The sequence below is a fragment of the Marmota monax genome, unplaced genomic scaffold, assembly GCF_021218885.2.
Source record: "Marmota monax isolate L192 unplaced genomic scaffold, Marmota_monax_Labrador192_F-V1.1 WCK01_AAM20220418_F8-fsc00091, whole genome shotgun sequence".
In the NCBI taxonomy this organism is placed as follows: Eukaryota; Metazoa; Chordata; class Mammalia; order Rodentia; family Sciuridae; genus Marmota; species Marmota monax.
The window spans coordinates 6335568-6354411 of record NW_026692434.1 but is presented as its reverse complement, the minus strand read 5'-3'; the positions used below and the strand labels follow the sequence as shown (position 1 = coordinate 6354411).

General features: G+C 43.4%; 2 protein-coding genes across 2 annotated transcripts; one reads left to right on the top strand and one right to left on the bottom strand.

The window, feature by feature from the left end:
- Nucleotides 1–11704: 11704 nt before the first annotated feature.
- Ooep (oocyte expressed protein) lies at nucleotides 11705–12456 on the top strand. The gene is made up of 2 exons (XM_046443060.2): nucleotides 11705–11880; nucleotides 12201–12456. The coding sequence occupies exons 1-2, from the start codon at nucleotides 11724–11726 to the stop codon at nucleotides 12275–12277; spliced, it is 234 nt and encodes a 77-aa protein (XP_046299016.2). The 5' UTR covers nucleotides 11705–11723; the 3' UTR covers nucleotides 12278–12456.
- A 4434-nt stretch (nucleotides 12457–16890) lies between these two features.
- Nucleotides 16891–17903, bottom strand: Khdc3l (KH domain containing 3 like, subcortical maternal complex member). The gene is made up of 3 exons (XM_046443059.1): nucleotides 17735–17903; nucleotides 17351–17533; nucleotides 16891–17090 (listed from the first exon to the last, which is right to left on the bottom strand). Exons 1-3 carry the CDS (start codon nucleotides 17901–17903, stop codon nucleotides 16891–16893), a joined length of 552 nt encoding a protein of 183 aa, XP_046299015.1.
- Nucleotides 17904–18844: the final 941 nt, after the last annotated feature.

Here is an 18844-nt window from a genome sequence, read left to right as displayed (position 1 = left end):
CACACTCACACAACCTAGTCCTTGGCTTCCCCCTCTTGCCAGGTCTTTTCTGAGCCGTGGAGTCCTTAGTCGCAGAGTATTATCGAGTACTCATACAAAACTGAGGTCATGCTGTTCAAATTTGTAACTTGCTCTTTTCTTATAGTGTTGATCAAAGATGATTTTTCGGGGCAGCGGATTCTCTGCGCTCGCAGGCACTCCATCCCACAGAGTGGCGGATTCCCAGAATCTCTTGGCCCCAGGCTGGTGTGTCCTCTGCATCCGCAAGGGAATTGTTTGCTGAGATTCTATTGTGCCTGGTGATTCTGATGCGCCTCAGTGGCTTCACATCAGGGAACGCTTCTCTATGATTGAGATGCTCCTTGCCGCTGTCTTCTTTGTTATTTACGTGAGTAGCCTGCAAGCCAAGACACCATTCATCAACTGGCCCTGGAATGATTTCTTCCTAATTTTCATAGCATGGATCCTGATCACCTCCATTTTTGTCCTTGTTTGAGAGCAGAAGGGGTACTGGGACTGAGGGCTACACACATCTTTTGGCTATGATGCCTACTTCACCTTCCCTCTTTGGCAACAAACTGTTATGCTCAAATTCGGGACCCCCAAAAGACCACCAGAGACCAAGATCGATGTAAACAGCAAAGAGGTGTTTATTGTGAGCTAGCTTGGTCCTCCACGCACAGAGAGCAACTGGTGACGCTGAGAGGCCTGGAGCCAAGGGTTTGCAGAAGGTTTATACATTCTTTGGAGAAGGCAGGGACCCCCACATACATCATAGCATCTCTTAGCAAATCATCACACACCACGGGAAAATCAAACAACAACTCTAAAACATGGTTAGCACATTCACTGGCGGGAACAAGTTGGGTAAGGGTGATTGGTTACTACAAGAGGGGGATTCATTTGAACTGATTGGTTTAAGCCAAGAGGGGTGTACATGCTGAACTACATGGTTTCCCAACACATTATCAACCACCATAAACTACTGGGAGGGTCATCTGGCATCCCAGATATTTCCCTGTCTCATGCTGATTGGTGGCTGCTAGGGGGTTGCTATGGATCCCCACCTAGCCTGACTGAGTCAGGGACACCTGTCGCAGCAGATCTCTCCTGTTATTTGTAGATAAACAACTTAGCAGGGTGGGAATGTTCCTAGGAGTGCTCTGTGGGTCTTTCCAAGGACAAAGGTCATGTCCCTTCCCTCGACAGGCTTTGCTCTGAGGTAGAGGCTGGTTTTTCAAAACACATACAGCAGCTTCCACTTTTCCTACAGATGTAGGTGAACTCCCCTCATTTCTCTCTGCAATTTGGAAGTTAAAAAAACCCACAACAACACTCCCTGCCAACCAATTCCTAGCTTCCAATTGAGATAAAAGTGACTTTACTGGGAGAATTGCCTTCCAGTCTGCCAACCAACCCTCCCGCTATTGTCACCTTTATGGGTATGCCTAGGTCCCACTTCCTTCTGCATTGTTCAGTTCTGCCTAGACCATACCCCCACTAAACCACAAAATGAGGGAATTGGATATCTAGGATTTCAGAGTGCACACTCCACTTGGTGACCCTTTCCAAGTAAAGTCTTCATTGTGTGTATGGGAAATGGTTCTGTGGAGATAGAAATAAGAAATAAACATTGTTAAAATCTTAAAAAAATACTTGGAGTCAGCTCATTCAGTCTATATTATTATTATAAATATTGTTATTTTGGTCCTGGGGATTGAACCCCCGAGGTGTTTCTGCTGAGCCACATCTCCAGTCCTTTTTATTTTTATGTTGAGACAGAGTCTCACTGAGTTGCTTAGGGCCTTGATAAATTGCTGAGGCTGGCCTCAAACCTGCTACACTACTGCCTCAGCCTCCAGAATCCCTGGGATTACAGGCCTATACCACCACAACCAGCCCAGTTCTTTTTTTATTTTTATTTTTGGTACTTGGCATTAAACCTAGGGGCACTTTACCACTGATATATATCCCTAGTCCTTTTATTTTATTTTATTTTTATTTTGAGACAGAGTCTTCCTAAATTGTTGAGGCTAGCCTCAAACTTGCAGTCTTCCTCATCTGCTTTCTGCATGGCTGGGATTATAGGCAGGGCCCACCACACTCGGCTAGATTCCTCCTCCTCCTCCTCCTCCTCCTCCTCCTCCTCCTCCTCCTCCTTCTTCTTCCTCTTCTTCCTGCTGGGGATTGAACCCAGGGCCAGGCACTCTACCAACTGAGCTATATCCCCAGCCCCAAATTATTATTATTTTTTTAACTTTTTTTAAAAATTTTTATTGTTGGTTGTTCAAAACATTACATAGTTCTTGATATATCATATTTCACACTTTGATTTAAGTGGGTTATGAACTCCCATTTTTACCCCGTATACAGATTGCAGAATCACATCAGTTACACATCCATTGATTTACATATTGCCATACTAGTGTCTGTTGTATTCTGCTGCCTTTCCTATCCTCTACTATCCCCCCTCCCCTCCCCTCCCCTCCCCTCTTCTCTCTCTACCCCCTCTACTGTCATTCATTTCTCCCCCTTGTATTATTTTTCCCTTTCCCCTCACTTCCTCTTGAATGTAATTTTGTATAACCCTGAGGGTCTCCTTCCATTTCCATGCAATTTCCCTTCTTATTTTTTCTTTTTAAAGTATGTTTTTTTAAAAAAGTTGTGAGGCCAGGCATGGTGGTACATGCCTGTAATCCCAGATATTTGGAAGGCTAAGGTAGGAGGATCTCAAGTTCCTGGCCAGCCTAAGCAACTTAAAAAAATGTGGTTGGTGAAGAGCACCCTCCAGGAGAAGCTTGTCAGGAACTTTAAGATGCTGCCAGGTATGTGGGATTGATAAAAGAGAAAGTGTTTCAAAATCATTAATTTGAGAATCTATTCTAAAAAGCAAGTTGGGAAGAATGAGATGCTGAATTTGCACTGGAACCTGTAGAGTTTTAATGTCTTGGGGACCTCCTACTTGGCCAATTTGCTAGTTTCTGGAAAAAAGGGTGTGACTGGAGATAAGGGTTCATGAATACTTTATTATATATGTGATATGCCACATTTTGCTGTTGATAAGATGCCTAAAGAGTAATTATGTAGACAGGAGAAAGAGAACTAGAGGAACTCCAGAATTCTACATTTTAAAGGATAAGCAGTGAAGTCAAAACTGGTGATAAAGGAGAACAAAATGAGGGATACTCAGAAACCAAGAAAGAAAGAAAATATGGTAACAGAAAATCATGAATTAGAATGCAGACACAGTAGGAATGTAAATTTTTTTAAAAGTCACTTTTTAAAAATAGCCACATGTGGTAGTACATGTAAGTAATCCCAGAGGCTCTGGAGGCTGAGGCAGGAGGATTTTAAGTTCAAATGCAGCCCTAAGCAACATTAGCAAGACCCTGTCTCAGAAGAAAAACTAAAAAGGGATGGTGATGTGGTTCAGTGATTAAGTGGCCCTGATTCAATCCCCAGTAATAAAACAAACAACAACAAAAAAGTCATTGGAGACCAAAGATTCACAATTTTCAGTTTCTGAATAATGTCATTGTGACTTGGGACTTAGGTTCTTATAATTTTGTTTAAGGTGAAATGAAACTGATCAATCAATCAATTAATATATTGCAGATTGAACCCGCCCAAGGTGGTCTATCACTGAGTTACATCCCCATTACTGGTTTGTAATGCAGGTATCTGGTTGGCATAGCTCACTTCTGGCCTTGGCCTGAAGTACCTTGGCTTCCTGAGTAGCTGGATTACACATGCATGGCTCCTTTGCTTTATTTTATTTATTTTTTAAAGATTTTAAAGATTTTTTGTCATAGAAGGTGCTTTTTAAAAATTTTTTTACAAATATTTATTTAGTTAGTTAGTTTTCGGCAGACACAACATTTTTGTTTGTATGTGGTGCTGAGGATCGAATCAAACCCGGGCCGGACGCATGCCAGGTGAGCGCACTACCGCTTGAGCCACATCCCCAGCCCCAGCAGGTGCTTTAAAAAAAAATTCTTTAGTTATAAGTGGACACAATACCTTTATTTAGTTTTTATGTGGTGCTGAGGATTGAACCTAGTACCTCACACATGCTAGATGAGCACTTTTCCTCTGAGCCATAACCCTAACCCCTAGAAGGTGCTTTTTAAAATGTCAAATTCATCAATGCTTTTATTTATAGTTTGCACTTGCAGCTGAACAGATCTTTCTTAGGCTAGGGATGATGCTCAGTAGTAGTGTTTAGCATGTGCAAGGCCCTGGGTTTGACCTTCTGCATCATAAATAAATAGGGCTGGAGATGTAGCTCGGTGATAAAGCATTTGTCTGACATGTGCCAGGCCCTGGATTCTATCCCAGTACTGGGGAGGGGGTGGAAAAATGAGAACAATCTAGAAGATTCAATATAACAATCAACTAACTGCCGCGTCCGGCCAAGGGAGCCGAGTCCGGCGAGGGACGGCGAGGTTAAAAGACACACAGGACACCAAGGTTCTTCATCCAGGAGTCAATACCCTTTATTGCTAACACACCTTTTTTTATACCCCAAGCAGCAGAAGTGGAAAACTACCCAAAAGCAGGAGGGAGGGGGGAGAAATTTAGTTTCAACATCTATTATTGTCAGGTACCGAAACCTCCCTTAACAATAAGTCCATCAGACCAGAAAAGGTCAAGGCATTCCCGTGGGATACATATGTCTCAGACGGATAAGCAGGAACAGAAAAACCGCAAGTTCGCCATGGCCTTGTGAGCTGGCCACACTGGCATGCAGAACAAACTAGTGGAGGTAGGGCTCCAGGGGCCAGGGTGGACCTGCTGCCAACACTAACAGATTAGAAAATAAGAACAGAGAAAATGTTAGGGAAGAAATTATAAGCAGATAATTCAAGAAATTTCTCAGAGTTGAAAGGGCCTGTGTTTTCAGATGAAGTTACACAAATTGCTGAGCCTAGTAGATAAAAACGAATAATAATGACAATTAGGATGTAAGGGACAAAGAAAAGATCCAAAACAGAGACAAAATTAAAAAATGACACATGGAAAAGAATAGGAGACTCTTCTGTATGATGCTATTTAATGGTGGATACATTTGTCAAAATCTGTAAAATATACAACACTGAGAATGTACCCTGAGGCAAAGCTGTGGACTTTGGTAGTAATTTATCCATATAGGTTCATTAACTATTAAGAAGTGTACCAGGGGCTGGAGTTGTGATGACTCTGTGGTAGGGTGCTTGCCTAGCACATGTAAGGCACTGGATTTGAGCCTCAGTATCACATAAAAATAAATAATAAATTAAAGCGATTGTGTCCACCTACAACTAAATAAAAAATTAAAAAAAAAAAACCAAAGAAGTGTACCGCTCTCAAATTAAAAAAACAACAACAACAACAACAAAAAAAAACCAGAAGCAAAACAAAACTGTACCACTCGGGTGCAAACTTGGAGACCAGAAGTATATGAGAATTCCCTGTACTTTCTGCTCTAATTTTGATAGGAACCTAGAACTGCTCTTAAAAAATAGTCTTTAGCCTGGTGCTGTGGTGCACGCCTATAATCCCAGCAATTTGGGAGGCTGAGGCAAGATGATGGAAAGTTAGAGGCCAGACTGAGCAATTTAGTAAGACAGTCTCAAAAAATAAAAAGGGCTGGGGATATAGCTCAGTGCTGACTGCTCCAGGATTCAGTCCCCAGTTGGGGGGTAAATGGGGTACAGGAGATGGAAGGATAAGGGATGTAGCTCAGTGGTAGAGCACTTGATAGCAAGCAGTAAATTTTTTAAAAATGTATTCTGGAGGAAAATTATTTAAAACTCAAGATTATATAATCCCGTTAAATTATTTCACAGATTATTTAAAACATTTTAGACATCTAAAGTGTCAGTACATTTATTTCTCATAAACAGAAAAATGTATTCCACTAAAACAAGTGAATTGACGAAAGATTTTGTGCAGCATCAGTGTATTTTAGTTTTGAAAGGAGTCACAGGGAGACCTGGCTCCCTAGCTAGTTGTGTTGTCCCAAATATTTACATTCCTAGCTTTTCTATCTTCATTTCTAGGGCTCTTTATTTGGGACCTGGTGCAGAGGTCCTCTTGAGGAGCTTCTGCTGAGATCTCATGAAGGCCCAAAGAGAGAAGGAAGAGGAAACCTTAAGACATTTTCACCTTCTTTGTATCCTGCCGGGTTTCTGTTCTCCCGACTAAAAGGCTCAGGGGTCACTCTAGTTAAACTGGGCTAACTGGGCTTCACGAAATAACCACACAAGAGACACAAATACCTTTTTCTTTGGGGTTGCTGTGATGGCTCCTCTGACCTTAAGGGTCCACAGAAAGAGAGAGAGCGAGAGCACGCGCTGACCCCTTTTATTGAGGAGAAGCTATTCAAATAAGGCAAGGGGTCAGGTTTCAGGGGTTCAGTCTATCTTCATGATGTCCACTGTAAGCAAGTTGACTGACACCTGGTAGGCCACACCCAAGGGCACAGTAAGAGAAGGGGACACACAAGGCACTTCTATGGAAGACTCTATCCTAAACAGGACAAGGGGTTATATTACAAAGGAACAGGTGAGCATAGCTTCACCCATGGGGCTATAGCAAGACACACCCATTTCTGTGACTGAGCGCCTCAGCACACAGCTGGGGAGTGTAACTCAGTAACCCGTAAGGTTGGCCTCCCACAGTATCCAGTATTTTCTTTTATTAAATTTTATTGGTTCTTTTAAGATATATATGATAGTATAATCTATTTTGATATAACTATACAAGAATGGAATATGCCTTACTCTAATTAGGACCCCTGTCTTGTATATGCACTCAATGGTTAGATTCACTGTGGTGTATTCATATACTTACATAGGAAAGTTATGTCAGATTCATTCTACTATCTTTCCCTTTCCTATCTTCCTTCCCTTCCCTTCATTCCCCTTTGTCTAATCCACTGAACTTCTATCCCACCCCACCCCCCATAATGGATTAGCTTCCATGTATCAAAGATAACATTCAACCTCTAGTTTTGGGGGATTGGCTTATTTCACTTCGAATGATAGTCTCCAAATCCATCTATTTATAGGCAAATGTCATAAAGTCATTCTTCTTTATGGATGAGTAATACTCCATTGTGTATGTATAGATTCATCTGTTGAAGGGTACCTAGTTTGGTTCCATAGTTTAGCTATGGAGAATTGCACTGCTATAACATTGATGTAGCTGAGTCACTAGTATTTTCATACTGCTAGCCTCCCTTCCCTTCCCTAGTCAGGTTCCTTAAAATCACTCTTAACTGTGAGACACCTTCCATGCCCAAACTGGTTCACCTGAGCTTTCGCTTCATTCTCCTGAATTACTAGAATTACAAGTGTGCCCCACTGCAGTGGTTGTTTTCTTTCTTTTCCTTTCCTTTCTTTCAGTGGTAATGGAGATTGAACCCAGGGGTGCTCTACTACTCCCAGCTCTTTTTGTTTTATTTTGAAATCGGGTCTTGCTAAATTGTCCAGGTTGGCCAAAAACTTTGATTCTTTTACCTCAGTGTCCCAAGTAGCTGGAATTACAGATGTGTGCCATCACACCTGGATCAGCTATTTTCTTTATTTTAACCATTTTTTCTAATAATCTATGACATATATTTTGATGTCATTATGGGTGTAAAAAGATATTGTGTCTTCATTTTGTTTTATACCCTTTTTCATTATACGAATATTTCATTTTATAAGTTAAAGGTTACATCAAAAAGTGATATAATGAAGCCTAAAAGTTTCTCAATGAGAAATTACAAAAGCAATTCATTCACATATTCTGTTGCTGAACCCAAAGCCCCTCAGGCTGGTTTCTCTAGGGCTTAGCAGACAAAATGAAAGCACATAATCTGCAGGAAATCTTGGTAGTTTTTTGTTTTGTTTTGCCTGGGTTTTGGTAGGGTTCAAAAGGTTTAAATAGAAGCTAGAAAAATGATGAAGTCAATATTTAAGTCACCTCCATTTCCAATATCAAAGCAGGACACCTGGGAGGTAGCAGAATGATAAAACAACTGTTAAATGCTAAAAACATGCTGCAGGTTAAATGCTAAAATCGGTCTAATTTTGTTAGAAGCTGGCATGGAAACCAGCAAATAAAATTTAGGACTTGCCAGGTGCTGGAAACAATAAAACAGGAATCTCAAAGAACTATACCTCCAAAATTAAAGCAAACCAGAAACAAACTGCCATGTAGATGAGAATGACAAAGAAACTTGTCTTTCTCAAATGTCTGCACATTATAATTAATTGCCTGCAGCTAACTCAAGCTACATGTGGGAATCTGAAAATGTTTAAGTATATGTGTGCGTGTATGTGTGTGTGTGTGTGTGTGTGTGTATATATATATATATATATATGTATATATATATAATAAATTTTTTATATATAAATCTTGAGGTACTGGGGATTGAACCGAGAGATCTTATACCATTGAGCTACATCCCTGGCCCATTTTATTTTTTATTTTGAGATAGGGTTTTGATAAATTGCTGAGGCTGGCCTCCAATTTGAAAACCTCAAAGAGATAATTTGAAGTGGTTTTAAGTTGAGTTCATTCTCAGGAGAAAAGGTGAAATAAAAAAGCGCCAGGTGCAGTGGTGCATGTCCGTAATCCCAGACCGAGGGTGGGGGGGTAGGGGGTGTGTGTCCCAGGGGCACTAAAACAGGAGGATTTCAAGTTCAAAGCCAGCCTCAGCAACAGCAAGGCTGCCAAGCAACTCAGTGGGACCCTGTATCTAAATAAAATACAAAATAGGGCTGGGGATGTGGTTGAGTGGTCAAGTGCCCCTGAGTTACATCCAAAGTATCAAAAACAAAACAAAAACACACCAATTTACCAGGTGCAGAGGCATATGCTTATAATCCCAGTGATGCCGAAGGCTGAGACAAGAAGATTGAAAATTCAAGGCCAGTCTCACCAATTTAACAGGACTATCCCAAAATAAAAAGAACTGGAGATGTAGCTCAGTGGTAAAGGACCCCTGGATTCAATTCCAAGTACTAAATAAATAAAAAGTACCAATTTTATGAAAAGATGAAATTGTATCTCCACCTTATCCCTAATTTAAAAGAATTAACCCCAGAACTGGGGGTGTAGTTCAGTGGTAGAGCACTTTCCTAGCTTTGTGTTAGGCCCTAGGTTCAGTAGTTCTGCAACACTATTAAAAACAAACAAACAAAAACAGATGGTTTGAGGATTCTGTCTTAATTGTTAAGACAGAAATTTCAATATTCTTAGTAAGTAGAGGGAATCTCTTCAGAGAACAAGGAAGGATTCCTCCCATTCCCCCCCCCCCTGCCCCCACATGTGCCCAATCTCTCTCTCTTCTTTGAAATGAAGTATTGCTATGTGACCCAGGTTGGCCTGGAACTGAGGATCCCTCTGCTTCAGGCTTCAGACTAGCTACGATTACAGGCATGCACTACCTAAACCTGGCAAAAACACAAAAGACAGCTTAAAAATAAAAAGACAATTTATACTGGAAAAGAAAATTCATAATGTGCATAATTGAAAAAGGAATACTAAGAGATTAAGGAAGATTATGTCTGAGAACTTTCACATTTTATTGTATATCCTCATGACTTTTTATAATATGTATTGTGTTGATTTTTAAAATTAGAGGTAGAAATAGCCACTAAAATGAGATTCAGTGTTTCTCTCTCAACTTGTGTGTGTGTGTATGTGTATATATACATATGTATATATATTTGTACTGGGGATACTGGGGATTGATCCCAGGGATGCTTAACCACTGAGCACATTCCCCAGCCTTTTCTATTTTTCATTTTGAAACCAGGTCTTGCTAAATTGTTTTAGGGCCTTGTTAAGTTGTTGAGGCTGGCTTTGAACTTGCGCTCCTCCTGCCTCAACCTTCAAAGATATACTATTTTAAAGAAGAGAACTGAGGCAAAGGTGGGGAAATGTCAACATCTGTGAAATTGAAGGAGGGTACCTGGGTGTGTTACATGATTTTTTTGAATATGTGGAATTTTTTATAATTTAAAATTTAATTAAAATTAAGAACATTTGGAGGAAATATTCATTGACATGTTTACTTAGGATGGTGGAAATAAACAAAATTTGTTTAACTTGCTTCTTGTTCTGTAATGACCACCTCTGATGTTTTGTTGAAAACATGATAGAGTAGCTTGAAATATTCTTTTTTTGATGTTTTTTGGCATTAAATCAGTGTGATGAAATTATTACTGGTGAGTAGAATTTAAGAAATTTCTCAGAGTTGAGCCTGAGTATTCTCAATTGAACGTGTTGTGGCTAGTGCACAAAGAAATGAGTGCCTCTTTTGGGTTTATTCACTGATAAGAGAACTAGGGGGGTGAGGTCCAACTCTGATATCTTGAGTCCACTCCCTACAGAAATGACTGGCTTTCAGGATCGGCTTTTTTGTGTAAACCCAAAGAGAACTTTCCAGTGTATAAAGCATGCGGCTCATTTGCATAATGACTGAAACCATCTTTCGGGGAAACTCCCTGTGTAACAAACAGAATTGTTATTAATAGTTTCAATAGGTTTGATTGGCCAACATTGTTACTGACAGAAAGGCGGGAATGATTTCACTCTAGGGAAGCCTCCCTGTCAAAACTTTCCTAAGCCTCTAAATATAATTTTATTTGCACTAAACTTGATGCCAATTAAGATTAAATATTAGCTCTGAAGTACCGTATAATCATCCGGAAATGTTCGTTTTAATTGCACGTGAAGAGACTGATCATTTTGGATATTTGCAATAAGAGAATGGCTAGTCTATAAACTGAAGCACAATATTAAGACTTCTGAATGTAAATTCACAGAGGGCTGAAAATTTAAGTGTTCAAGTGGAATAAAAATCTAAAATTGTAACCACCTGGACAGTCAGAAGACAGCAGCGAGGAGGACTTGAGAAATTTTACAGATTTGAGGAGTCTGTCCTAGGTCTGATCTGCCCACTAGTGCTTAGAAGGTGATATGCAAACCTTAACCTTGGCACAGGTGATTCAGGGTCAAAGGGTCATCAAATCAAATTCACATGTTAATGAATCACGAGCCTTTGAGACTACAGGACGCCTTCCAAGGCTGAAATGAGGACCCCAGGGCGTCTGAGATCAAAACCCAGCTCAAGTCAAAAGTAGCTGGGGGTCGCGAGCAGCGCGGGAAGCTGGGTGTCAAGTGGGCCTGCGCAGCGGGAGGGTGCCGGATGGGTGGGGTGTCGAGCACTGTATAAAGGAGCCCGCTGGGGAAACCTGGGGCTGGAGGAAGCCGGAGACAGCCATTTGGAGCACGTTCTTTGGGCTGCGGACTCTCTGGAGTCTATCATGCTCGGCCACTCCTGTGCAGATGAAGCCGCTGGGGACGAAGGGATGTCAGGGATGTCGTTTCACTCCCTGGATAAGCTGCTCGGGTTTCACGTTCCGCCACCACCGATTCGCGTCCGGCCGTGGTGGTTTTCCGCGCAGGAACTGAACGAACCTCTGGTGTTTCACCTGGACCCCTGGCTGGTAGACCCAATTTTTGGTGAGCCAGCCTGACCCGGGTATCCTCGGGCTCGCCTCCTCCAGTGTAGGACAGGCTGCTAGTGACTCCACAATCTCTTTCTCAAATTCGCAGGCCATTGGCGTTGATTTGACCTTCAGCTCCTGCTCGCCCTTTACCTAGCCAACAGCCCCTCCAAATCTAGCTCCTCCTGAAAGTCTCTCCTTACCTGTTTAGGCCAAGACGGAACCGTACTCTCGGAAATGGAGTGGATGAGCCAGGCTTTGCTGAGGGTGGACCCAACCGACACCGGGGAACTAGTCGAAGTCACCGTGTTTGGGCAGCCCGGCGTGAAGACTCGGGTAAAGAACATTCTCCAGAGCCTGGCAGTGTGGTTCCGAGAACTTCGTGACCAACGAGGTGAGGGTCTTTGTGAACCTTCATATGGAGGAACTACAAGTGATGGCGTTAGGCTTACAGCTTCTTCTCAGCCTCCTCTTTCTCACAACTTCTTGTAGTTTCTTAACCCCAGGAAGCTGCAGAGGCCCTGGTGATCCCTTTAGCGAAGGATCCTTGGGAAATACAGCGGAGATCCGATGCATTCAGGCCCACATTGTCCAATTCAACCTTAGCTGGGGCATATTACTATAGCTAGATCCCAACTTCAGGACTCCGCTGAGAAACGGTCGCAGAACTTCTCCCCAGTCCTTGTGGATGCTTATCAGTTGCTTGCCTTCCAGCTAAGAAGATAAAACGCCTTGAGGAGTTCTTGAAGGCTAGTTCACCATATCCAGAAACTATCCAGCATCCAGTTTAATACAAACAAGATGGCAATAATTAGACCAATGAGGACAGCCTGCTGAAGAGATGGAAGACCAAGTATTCTTAAATCTCTACATTACTTTTTCCTGTGCCTTTTGAATAGTGGTTTGTTTTGTGGTAAATGTATTTGTAGAACTATTCTAATGAAATTTGTCTGTAATAGTCTTTTCACGTGAAATAAAGCAAATTTACAAAACATTGACTTTACTTGATGTGAGGGGTGGGTAGAAGCTGATCACTTGTTTTGCTTTTACATTTTAGTTTATCATTTTGAAAGTCCTAATCCTTTTTTGATCTTATGGTCAGAATTGGGTCCTCAAGGGCAGGGAGCTGATGATTTCACTAATTTCACAGATGAAGTATCTGGAGTATTTTTGTACTTTAAATTTAACCCAGGAGTGCTTTCCCAATGAGTCACATCTCCACTACTTTTTATTTTTGAGACGATGTCTCTAAGTTGCTGAGGCTGACCTAGAACTGCAATTCTCCTGCCTCTCCTTGAGTACCTGGGAATACAGGTGAGCAGCTCTACCCAGGGCTAGGTTTGAGGGGCTCTAAACCTGGTAGTGTGACTCCCACGGAGCACCGGGTGTGCGATTTCTTGGAACCTGGCTTGAGCACAGGTGGCCTTCAAACACTCAGTCGTCCACCCTTAATATTCTGGGCTGGTTGAGATTCCCACAAGATTCAGTGTCCCAGGTCCTTTGTCCGCGGAGGGCGGAGGGCGTCCTGTTTGAGTCGTCTGTAGGTTTTATGTGATGCCACACAGGTCTTTGTTTCAGGATCGAGGGGGCTGTTTTTTCATTACCTATCACACTGCAACTACCAGTCTGTCCAAGACATTCCCCTCTCATGGTATCCCGCACTTCCCAGAAGCGGAATTCTTGGGTCAGAAGGTGCCAAGAGGTTTTTGTTTTCAAAGTTGGCTTCGGTTTAACTCCTGCGATTCTCCCCGTCCCCAGTCACTCCTCGGCAGTAAAGAGATTACAGATTTGCGACCGGCTAAAAAAGCCTTGTTTTGGTGAGAGGAATTGAGCCCGTGCAATGGCACGCGCCAGTAATCCCAGTGACCCGGAGGCTGAGGCAGGATGATTGCAAATTGTCTCACAATTTAGCAGACCCTGCCTCAAGATAAAAAAGAACTGGGAACTTAGCTCAGTGGTAAAGCGCTCCTGAGTTCAATCACCAGTACCTTAAAACAGAAAACCTGGTTTATTCCTGATTTGTCTGTCTTGAGGTCACAGCACTTCATAAGCCAAGGGCTGCCTTTTTCTAGCCTGTAGGCAGTGGGGGTTGGAACTTCGTTTCACTCCCTTTCCTTACTCTTAGTGTGAGGATTCATGTTTATTATCTTGATATTTTTTTTTTCCTCGTGATCAGAGGCTGGGGATATCTGACCTGGTTCTTCCTGACTACTGGTCCAACTGTTATTACCCTCCAGTGGATGAACCCTTTTCTGGCTATTGATTGGAGTGGGCATAGGTGTGGGAGATTTCTTCTTCTACCCAGGCAAGGCTGGACTGCTCCTTTCCCACTGTAACTAGTTGTTGCTGTGCACTCCCACCCCTTCCCCTAATTGAGAGACCCCAGGAAGTGCTGTGGAGTCCTGTGCCTTTGGGAGAAGACCTTCCACCATCCTTTATTATGAGACAATAAGCTAGGACTGGTACCAATAGCTATGAGGGACCCACCACCCCTTCTCCTACAGTGACCCCTCTCTGCATAATCAGGGGAAAGTACTGGGAATGTGGCTTAGTGGTTAAGCGCCACTGGGTTCAATTCCTGTTACAGAGGGGAAAAAAATTGAAATTTGATGCACCAGTTTGTAATTGAGATATTTGGGAACATATGAATCAGCAGTAAGGGATGAGTTGAATAAAGTATATCCATTCTTAGGAAAATTGTGGTAGAAGAAAAAAGGTATAACAATTATTTAACAGTTGAATAAAAAATTAAAAGTGATGTCTTGTAAGGAAGTGAGTGAGTTTGGGCGGATAATAGAAAAGCTCTGGAGATTTTGATCTGAGTGAAAATTCTTTTCAGCAGTACTGGGGACTGAATCCAGGGGCACTGTACCACCGAGGTACATCCCCAGAACTTTAATTTTCTTTCTTCCTTTCTTTCCTTCCTTTCCTCTTTCTTTCTCAGAGATTGAACCCAGGAGTGCTTAATCACTGAGTCATATCCCCAGCCCTTTCTATAATTTGATACAGGCTGAGGCTGGCTTTGAACTTTGTGATCCACTTGATTCAGCCTCCAGAGCTACTGAGACAGGTGGGCACCACCATGCCTGGCTACTTCTTTCATTTTTTTGAGACAGGGGCTTGCTAAAGTTGTCCCTCAGTCCATTAAATGTTTTCTATTTTGTCAAGATTTGTAATAAGTATTGCTTTTTAAAAATTTTTAAAAAGTTTTTTAAACCTTTATTTATACGTGGTGCTGAGGATCAAACCCAGTGCCTCACACATGCTAGGAAAGTGCTCCCGGGGCTGGGGATGTGGCTCAAGCGGTAGCGCGCTCGCCTGGAATGCGAGAGGCCCAGGTTCGATCCTCAGCACCACATACAAAGATGTTGTGTCCGCCGAAAACTAAAAATAAATAAATAAATAAAAAAGAAAGTGCTCCCTGAGCCACCACCATAGCCCCAAAAGCATTGCTTAAAACAAACAAACAAAACTTATCTAGGGTCTAGGTATGTAGCTCAGTTGGTAAAGTGCTTGTCTCCTAAGCTACAAGTCCTGAGTTCAATACCCAGTACTACAAAAACTTATCTATATACATTAAATTTTTTTAAAAAACATGTAAGCATGATATTATTTAAATTCTGCCTTCTTTTGCTCTTGGCTTCTGCCAGCCTCCAACAAGGAAGTTTAATGTAGCACCATAGTTTATTAAAGCCAAACTTGCTTTTTTTTTTTTTTCTTTTGGTGTAGGGGATTTAGCCCAGGAGTGCTTTATCACTGAGCTACATCCTTGGTTTTTAAATTTTATTTTGGGACAAGTTCTCGCTAAGTTTCTTAGGGCCCCAATAATTTGTTGAGGCTGGCCTCAAACTTGAAGTCCTCCTGCCTCAGTCTCCAGAGTTGCTGGGATTACAGACACTCACCACCGTGCCAGTCAAACTTGTTCTTAAAGAGTAGATACCCTCCAACCTCTGCTGGGGGTTTAACCCAGGGCCTTGGGCATGCTAGGCAAGTGCTTACCAGTGAGCTCTTACATCATCCTGAGGGTATTCACTTGCAGATAGGAATAGATTAGAAACCAACCAAGTTCTTCATTGTACTGTATTTATGTGATGTTTTATATGCTGTACAATTTAAGCGAATAGGAATGAGTCGCAAAAGGGCCACGCAGGTGAGGAAATTGTGTAAGGAAATGCATCCTCACGAAAATTCCGTTTCCTCTCCATGTTTAACTTTGGCACTATGCCCTCAATCCAGAACGCTTTTCCAGCTGCTGTGCTCTGCTTTCCTCTCCTCATTGAATGTTTTATTTTTATTTTGTACCGGGGATCGAAATCAGGGACACTTAACCACTGAGCCACATCACCAGCCCTGTTTTGTATTTTATTTAGAGATGGGGTCCCACTGAGCTGACAGGGTCTCGCTAAGATGCTGAGGCTGGCTTTGAACTCCCGATCCTCCTGCCTCAACCTCCTGAGCCAATGAGATTACAGGCGTGCGCCACTGCTCCGGGCTTCCTTGAATGTTTTAAATGAAACATTTCATGTCACGAAGATTCCTGTGTGTTAGTTTTATCCTAGTATCCTAACAATACAAAGGAAAAAATCCTGGTATCCTGATACAAGACCGTTAGCGTGCAAACTTCCAGATTAATGCGCACAAGCCAGGACCGGCATTCCTGTACCGCGCTGGGCTCTAGAACTCTAGAGGGAATCAAGAGGGGTCTCCCCCATGTCTCGCATCTTCTAGTTGCTGAATTAACTAAGGAGATTAACCTTATTCTGCCTGGGGCTGGTTCATGTCCAATTTCACCAAAGCTTGGTTGACCCTGACAAGGATTGAGGATCTCAGCATTGCCTCCCGACTCTTGCAGTTTCCCTCCCCTCTGCGGTCAGTTGCCCCAGTTGGGAAGCATTGGGTGGCAGAGTGGGGGTACACCCAAGTGGGCCTTTCATATTCAGCTGGGTAGCAGCCACTGGATCCCAGTTACCAGGTTTCTAAATCCCAAGTCACCTTGAGTAGAATTACGGTTTGGAGAGGTTTCCATACAAGGACTGACTCAATCGGAAGGTCTCACACCTTTTGCAAAGTCAGGTGCCCTGCGTTAAGGAGCACAAGAGAAACACCTGACCTCAGCTGGGGACTATTGGTCCTGGGCAGCTAGCAATCCAAAAGGTCTCACCTGCCTTGGGGTAGAGGACAGCACACAGAATTTGGGGAGGAATGTGGTATTCTCTTTCTACCTTCCAATTTGATTTTTTTATTAGAACTTTTTAAATTCGTGTTTACATTTAACATAGGGGGGAAAACAAATCATATCACACAATCTTTCCCCAGCTTTTAGGGTAGAAGGAGAACTATTAGGAATACGACTTCTTCGGAGACTTCCACTTTAACTCCTGGCTCTCCCGACTCAAAGATGCCTTCATAACCTGGTAACCAGGTCCTGGGCTACCTCGGTAGGCTGCCGAGTCCCGGCTTCTGGGACTTTCAGGTCCGGAGACAGCTGGGTCCCGGCCTCAGGAATCTCATCTGGAGATCTCTGAATCCCAGTCTCCTGGGTTTCAGCCTCCTTGGCCCCAGTCTCCTGGGTCTCAGCCATCTGGGCAGCGGCTTTCTTTGAGCCTGGAAGAAAAGTAATGGGAAGAGATTGCACCTGTGTTTCCATACCCTCCCCACAAATGTATTGTCACTCCTGCTGGCTGAGGATGTGGGGCCAGAGTCCCAGAGCGCTGAGTGAATTTGGCTTTCTAGAGTCCTTGCAAAGACGAAACCCTTTCCCAGCCAGACAGAGAGGGCGAGACTGCCACCCAGAAAACTTCAGGGTCCCTCCCAAGTAGAGGGGCTTTGTGGGGGATGGTCCTCCCTTCCCGGGCCCCGCGTACTTAGCACCCCGCGGCGCAGACGGAAGTAGTTAGCCAGGTGTCTGATCATCTCGAATACATCCAGTTGGAAATTAGGCCTCCCAAATATCAAGATCTTAGCATCGCTTTCAGGATTCCACCGATTCACGTGAAGCACGGTGTGGGTCACACACTCGACATGCGGGATTTTCTCTCCGTCCGGGCCTGCGCAGGGAGGTCGAGAGGGTACAAATGACTCGCCGGGCTTGGGAGGGGAAGGTGCTGGGCGAAGGCCGCGCTGGGGCAAGAACTTGGGATCTGGGCCCCTGGAGAGCCCTTCCCTGGGACGCGCTCGGACTGTGAGGGGCGTAGGTAGAAGTGGCAAGAAAGGAGGCTCCATCGCCCGTCCCTTCATGGCCCACTCACCGAACATTGCTTCCACCAGCCACGCCTCCAGGTACACCACTCTCGGACACTTTAGGTATTGGGAGTGGAACCAGCTAGGTACCTCGGTGGGGTCTCCCAGGACCTCAAAAAATTTTCCTCCTTTTTGTTGCACTTCCACAAGCGTGTGAAACTTCTTGGAAGTGGCCATGCCGCACGAGCTAAGGGCGGGCGAAAAGTGTCCGAGGGGATGCTAAATCTGTGCTGGAGATAGCTGGAAGGAGCTCCGGCTCTCGCAGGAGTCTTATTTCAAGGGCTTTCTGCTAGCCCCTCCCAATCGAGCTCTTCTCATTGGATCCCAGGCCTCGCTTCCCACTTCTCCACCCCAGGTGAAAGCCCTGGTATCTGGGCTTTCTGGACCCGCGCTCCTCTCACGCGCCTGGAGGGAAAGCGGGGCTCTGGACTTGGGACATCCAATCTGGGACTCAGGAAAGTGAGGACAGTTCCAGTGGCGTAGGAGAGAACCAACGTCTGCACAGAATCTCTTACGGAAAAAACGTACCGATTCTTGTGGGACTAATATTTACTTAAAGGACTAAATTCAAACCTCCACATCCTTCTGACCTTTGGCCACCGAGTTCTCTCCTTCTGGCCACCACATTTCTAGATTCTTCTATCTTTTTGAGACAGCAGAGCACAGGCAAGGGTTACGTGCGTGCGTACCTTTAATAAGCCTTAACACAACCAACAACAGATGATTCACGTGGTTTGGATACTAGAAGGGGAAGTGCTTGAAACTTTTCTAGTGTCTCCATTCTGTAAACAACATTATTTCTGTTTATTTTCCTGTTCCACTTAAAGCACTGTTTATTAACTGTTATTCAAGAGATGAAGTTATGATTCTGGTGTCAGTAGGAGGGGTGTAATGCCCAAACCCAGAGGGAAGAGATTCCTAGAATTGTCAGTCTGCTTCTTGTATTCTCTGTGGGAACTCTGTAATTCAAAGAAACACCTAAGAAATTGCAACTATCTAACAGGATCAAAAGTCTTGAAATCTAAACAGAATATGAATTAAGAGTCAAAAGGCCAGGTGTGGTGACCTGTAATCCCAGCTATTCAGGAGGTGAGGATTTCAAAGTCAAGACAACAGCA

Bases quoted from the DNA above. Each gene is read 5' to 3' on its own strand.
- Khdc3l (XM_046443059.1), bottom strand. From the start codon at position 17,903: ATGGCCACTTCCAAGAAGTTTCACACGCTTGTGGAAGTGCAACAAAAA. The intron at 17,534-17,734 runs GTGAGTGGGCCA...CTCCCTGCGCAG, and splicing joins GCTGGTGGAAGCAATGTTCG to GCCCGGACGGAGAGAAAATC. The intron at 17,091-17,350 runs GTACGCGGGGCC...CTTTTCTTCCAG, and splicing joins TCTGCGCCGCGGGGTGCTAA to GCTCAAAGAAAGCCGCTGCC.
- Ooep (XM_046443060.2), top strand. From the start codon at position 11,724: ATGGAGTGGATGAGCCAGGCTTTGCTGAGGGTGGACCCAACCGACACC. The intron at 11,881-12,200 runs GTGAGGGTCTTT...CTTGCCTTCCAG, and splicing joins AGAACTTCGTGACCAACGAG to CTAAGAAGATAAAACGCCTT.